This window comes from Etheostoma spectabile, chromosome 7 (assembly GCF_008692095.1).
Source record: "Etheostoma spectabile isolate EspeVRDwgs_2016 chromosome 7, UIUC_Espe_1.0, whole genome shotgun sequence".
Lineage (NCBI taxonomy): Eukaryota > Metazoa > Chordata > Actinopteri > Perciformes > Percidae > Etheostoma > Etheostoma spectabile.
Genome location: NC_045739.1, coordinates 17,614,694 through 17,619,890, shown reverse-complemented (window position 1 = coordinate 17,619,890; position 5,197 = coordinate 17,614,694). Strand labels below are relative to the sequence as shown.

The 5,197-nt window shown below is 39.8% G+C and overlaps 1 protein-coding gene across 6 annotated transcripts in view; it reads right to left on the bottom strand.

The window, feature by feature from the left end:
• The window catches only part of cfap74 (cilia and flagella associated protein 74), a 60,843-nt gene that overhangs the window by 10,507 nt on the left and 45,139 nt on the right, over window positions 1-5,197 (bottom strand). For all 6 annotated transcript variants that reach the window (XR_004332789.1, XM_032521342.1, XM_032521345.1 and 3 more), the window contains exons 24-27: window positions 3,718-3,891; window positions 2,336-2,469; window positions 1,936-2,212; window positions 256-390 (exon numbers count right to left, since the gene is read on the bottom strand). Coding sequence is in view for 5 of the 6 variants with exons in the window: in XM_032521342.1 (XP_032377233.1) it covers window positions 256-390; window positions 1,936-2,212; window positions 2,336-2,469; window positions 3,718-3,891 (720 nt within the window). In the remaining variant the exon portion in view is untranslated. The remainder of the gene's footprint in view (window positions 1-255; window positions 391-1,935; window positions 2,213-2,335; window positions 2,470-3,717; window positions 3,892-5,197) is intronic.

The following is a 5,197-nucleotide window of genomic DNA, read 5'->3' as shown; positions in this document are numbered from 1 at the left end:
ACACACACACGCACACACGCACACACACACAGACACAGACACAGACACACACACACACACACGATTGATGGGTTCAAACTAAGTTAGACAAATGTAGCGTTTACATTCTGTATAAACACCCGCATGTTCATGAAAGATAATAAAATCAGTAAGCAGTAAGTGAAGATGTGCTCATTTTACTGTTCCGTTGTGGCAGCACAGACTGACTCTGATACTAGCAGGAGGTGACAGTAGTAGATGTGTGTATAGTCTTACCTCCTGTTCAGCGTGTCTGTTCCTCTCCAACTCCTTCTCACAGAGCAACTTGGCTCGGTGGAGGAGACGCAGTGCCTCCTCTCTGATGTCCTGGTCCAGCAGTCTGGGTCTGAACGTCACTTGGACAAGACATCTCTATGTGAGAGAGGAGGTGGAAACAGGTCAGGAATTTAAAAAATCCAGCAGTAACACTAGTTATTATCACAGATGGTATGATACACATTTTCAAGAAACTTTAAAATGGCCGTCAGTTTTCCTCCTCAAAACTTCCACTTCATATTACAAAGTGGGGGTTTAAATACATTTTGGGCAGTCTCTTGTTCTAAAGCAGGGGTCTCAAACTCAATTTACTTGGGGGCCGCTGGAAGTAGAGTCTGGTTTAGCTGGGCCACATCAAGATTCCAAAAAAAAACCCTCTATTTCCTCTAAAAAGGGCGTGGAACTGCCGGTGCTTTAAGCCCCTAGATTCTGATATGGTTTGCATTTCACAACAACAGACATCACATTGTCAAACCTCAGGCATTTGCCACAATGGGTACTGCTAGCTTGACAACGGTTACAACGCGTTCACGAGACTACGTAGCCCTAGTGACATGCGCAATGACAAAAAGTTTCAGAAGCGCGGCCGCACTAACACTTAACTATGATGTCAAGTAGGGGGCCCACAAAAATATCCTCCCGCGGGCCGCAATTGGCCCCCGGGCCGCGAGTTTGAGACCCATGTTCTAAAGCGTGAACCAATTCAAGAGGACCCAGGATAATAATCCTGTTTTCCAATTTTCTCCCACTGGGCCTCTGTTAGGCAGTTGTAAAAAAAAAGAAAAAGAAAAAAAAAGGAATGCAATGAAATAATTGTTTCTAAAAACATTGCCTTGACGAATGTCTTCCACTGTCAACTGATGGAAAATACAACTTCTCATTCAACCGTCACAACCATTAAACTACAAGGAACAAAACAGCTATACTTTGAAATAATGCTGCATCCACAGTTTTGTTGTATTATGTTCTGTAATCAATGATACTGCAGCATAGACAAAACTAAAATAAAAATCACTTGTTCACCAACAGTAGCTATGATGGCTGTTTGTCTCACTGTAGTTCGGTATAACTGTACTTTATAACTGTAGTTGAACTGAGGCTGAAAGAGATCCGTTAGTTCTGTGATCATCGCCTCAGTTTCCAAATTGTAATTAAAACTAAAAATGTATTCACTAGTCCCAGGTTTGGTTTCTTCACGTAGTAACATTAAAGGTTACGTTCACAAACTCAAAACTATTTTGACGAAGTTTAAAGTAAGCACTAGGAGATAGATTTGTATCATATGCAGCCCAAAATGTTAATTATGGTTTTGTGACAAAGGTTACATTAAGATGCTGGCCATGCGTAAAATGAGAAACACAACCTCAGGGGATACGGCTCCACAGGATTACTCAAACAGCGGTTTGTGAGGAAAGGGTTGAATTAATATTAGGAGCGACATTTTCTTCAGCTGACCCCATAGTGCTAAAAACATGCATGGATTGAGCAGGTTCTCACAGTCCATATTAAAGGGGCATTCCAGTGATCTATAGATTGCAATCACAAGACACATTAGAAAGACTAGTGATCTGAACTTTATGTGTAAACTTGGTAGAGTGCCCCTTTAATATAAATGTAAAGATAAGCGGTGTGCTACTCCACCTCCCCAGGCAGCAGGCGGCCCGTGGAAGGAGTGATGCTGATGTCTGAATCCTTGGGTAGGGTGAGGGAGAACAGCCTGGGTGCTACAGGAGCCATGGCGTCCTTGGCCACTGAAGGGATTGGTTGTTTGGACTGGTTATGGTTTTTTTGATGGTTGATTAAGTAAAGTACGGCAGTGGAGTGGTCTCCCACTGCCGTGGCCCCAAACTGGACCAGAGAATGAGAGAGCGCCAATGGAGGGTGGACACCCACTGCTCGGCAAGACAGAAAGAAATCTCTGATGAAAGAAAAACAAATTGTTTAGTTATACAGTATATGAATAAATATTGGATGCAGTAAACTGAATCATATCCATCACACCGGACATAATGAGACCGGACAAACTTGATTTAAAGTTAACCTGTTAATTCCTGATCTGCAGCTGAGCTGGAAATTGTACTCTTTGGCCTTGTTGGCACTGAAAACCAGATCAATCTCCAGGGTCTCTTGTGGGAGCAGAGTGCCAAAGCCATCATTAGGCTGGACCTCAATAAACTGCAGTGTGAGAGAACACAAACAACACAAATAGCTTGAATTTCAAATTTACAGTTAAAATCCTTAAGATGGTTTGATATTAAGATATCAAAACATTAAACCTCAAGATTATGTTTTTGCAATAGCCATTTAATGTATTCACGTTTGTACATACACATATGGGGGGCAAGGAAAAAGGGCTCTGGCTCTGTGATTTTGTCTTTCAAAGCCCTGCTAACATAGCAAGTGGTATTTTGTCACGTTTGTGTGTATTTTTGTGCGTATCTATTGCTTATCTATTGCATCTTTCTACTTTGACATATAGCATGAAGAACTGCCAGAGCTGCATGGCAGAACTGACCTAAGTGCTATTGACAGCGCTATTAACAAACCCAAAAATGGGCAGGCCACAAAAGGATAGTCGTTTTTATTGTTAGTGGTGGAGTTCCCATTCTTGCACGGGACTGCATACCCAAGCATAGAGGATTCACAGCAAACATCCAATCTAATTTTATCTCATTGATAACAGCCTTAGTTTCACTCTCTTTACGTGTATCAGAGCTGTTTTAAGTTACTGCTAATGCTGTTTTACATTTTCAAAAAAATTCACGTTGTATTGTATACATTGAATTTCTGCCAAAGTAGCTATTCTGAATGACTGTTTTCTGTAGTTCTTAACCGCATTTGCTGTTGCAACAGTGACCACAAGGTTTGCCAAATAAATGAGGACTAAAATCTTTTTTTTTTAAGATGATTTTTTAGGGCATTTTAGGCCTTTAATTACATAGGACAGCTGAAGTCATGAAAGAGTAGAGAGAGGGGGAATGACATGCAGCAAAAGGACGGAGTCAGACCCGCGGCCGCTGCGTCGAGGAGTACATCTCGATAAATGGGCGCCCGCTCTATCAGGGGAGCTACCCAGACGCCCGAGGACTTTTAAGGATTATAAATCCTGTGTTGAACAAAAAGAGCAAAAACAAAAAAAGGGAAACCTGTGAAAGGGTGAAGCTAAATTTCCCCCAGTGAAAGTACTATTTATTTTAATGACTGTTTTATTAATAAAAAATGTGTCTCCTACACACCTGACGCCATCTAGTAATATTAATAATAAAAACAGTTTTTTCTAACTAATAGTATCTGGGATAATATCCGCTTTTAGGGATCCAAGCAACTGTATTTCCTATTTGCAGTAACATTTAACACAAGATAAGGTATTCCCAGAACTACAGACAGACTAAATCACAGAAGTTCTTGTTACTCATACAGTACCTCTGGAACACCCAAGAAGCCAAAGTCCTGAGGCAGCAGGGACAGGTTGGTAAGGCGAACGCTGCTTTTGACCGACTGGTAAATGGAACAGATTCCAAAGTCCACCTCAGTCGGTTCAAACTGCAGGTTTGAGGAGGTCACAACAGCATGGACTGTGAAATGAACCGGCTTCACCTGAACACACAGACATCTTTACAGTCACAACACTGCCTTAGATCTAGATTTGTCTTTATATTATTAACATAATAATAATGTCAATCATTATCAAGATGGTTTGATTTATGTGATAAAAAATGGTTCCAGTGGCTGTTCTGAAAAGTGCTTTGCACTGGTAGCACTTTTTATATCTTAATTACACATTTTCATATGCAGATTGAAGAAGAAGAAAAAAAAGAGAACAAAGCCTGCAACAACATGAACATTGGACTTGTATGGACTGATGTTTATTTTATCCCAAATTCTTTCCACAAATATGAATATATGCACTCATATTATGACTCAAATTCACGTGTAAACTGAGGTCACAGTTTTAGAAAATAAAATCTCGGCACCAACCCAAGTAACTATTTATCAGGGACAATGCCTGTCCCGCTATTATGATTTTGTTTTGTGTTAATCATGCAAGTCTGGTGTTATTCTTTTTTTTTTATATTGTCAAAACATCCCATGAAATGGTTAAAACCTAAATAAATGTTACAAATGTAAATGTAAATGTAAATGTGCTGTATTTATATAGCGCTTTTCCAGTCTTAACAACTGCTCAAAGCGCTTTTACATCTACAGGAAACATTCACCATTCACACACATTCATACACTGTGGCCGGGGCTGCCGTACAAGGTGCCACCTGCTCATCAGATAAACATTCATACACACTCACACTCCGATGCGCAGCACCGTAACAAAGTAACAAAAGTTACAAAAGAAACAAAGTAACAGTGCCTACCCTGTCCTTCAGCCAGGAAGTACATCTTCAAACACAAATATAATTTCATTTAAAAATAGAGGCTAAATAATTAACTGAAACAGCTCGGCTTTGTAGATTTTTTCCGTGTAAACAGTTCATTTTAAGGGATTATTTTCTACATGTTTTGTGCTAGTGAGTTTTACTGCAGCATAGTGTAGGTGAGATTGACTCTGTGTGGCTCATTGGGGTGTTTTCAATTTTTGTTTTGTTTCTGGACAACAACTGAAGCCTACGCACAGAGGAATACGCTAATCAAACTTACAGACAACAGACAATACTTTCATTTGTTTTGTTTTTTCTTTTTATGGGACAATTATACAAATGTATGTAAGTGTATATGTATGCATAACACTAGATTTATAAAACTACGAATGCTTGTGTGTTTTTTCTTAATATAACATCTTCTTAAATGCTGTCAGTGCTCAGAAGATAACCTTGTTTACTGGTTTCCACACCATTGCTTTCCTGTCAGCTGTGTTGTCTAGTGACCATACAACAGTGTGTGTGTGTGTGTG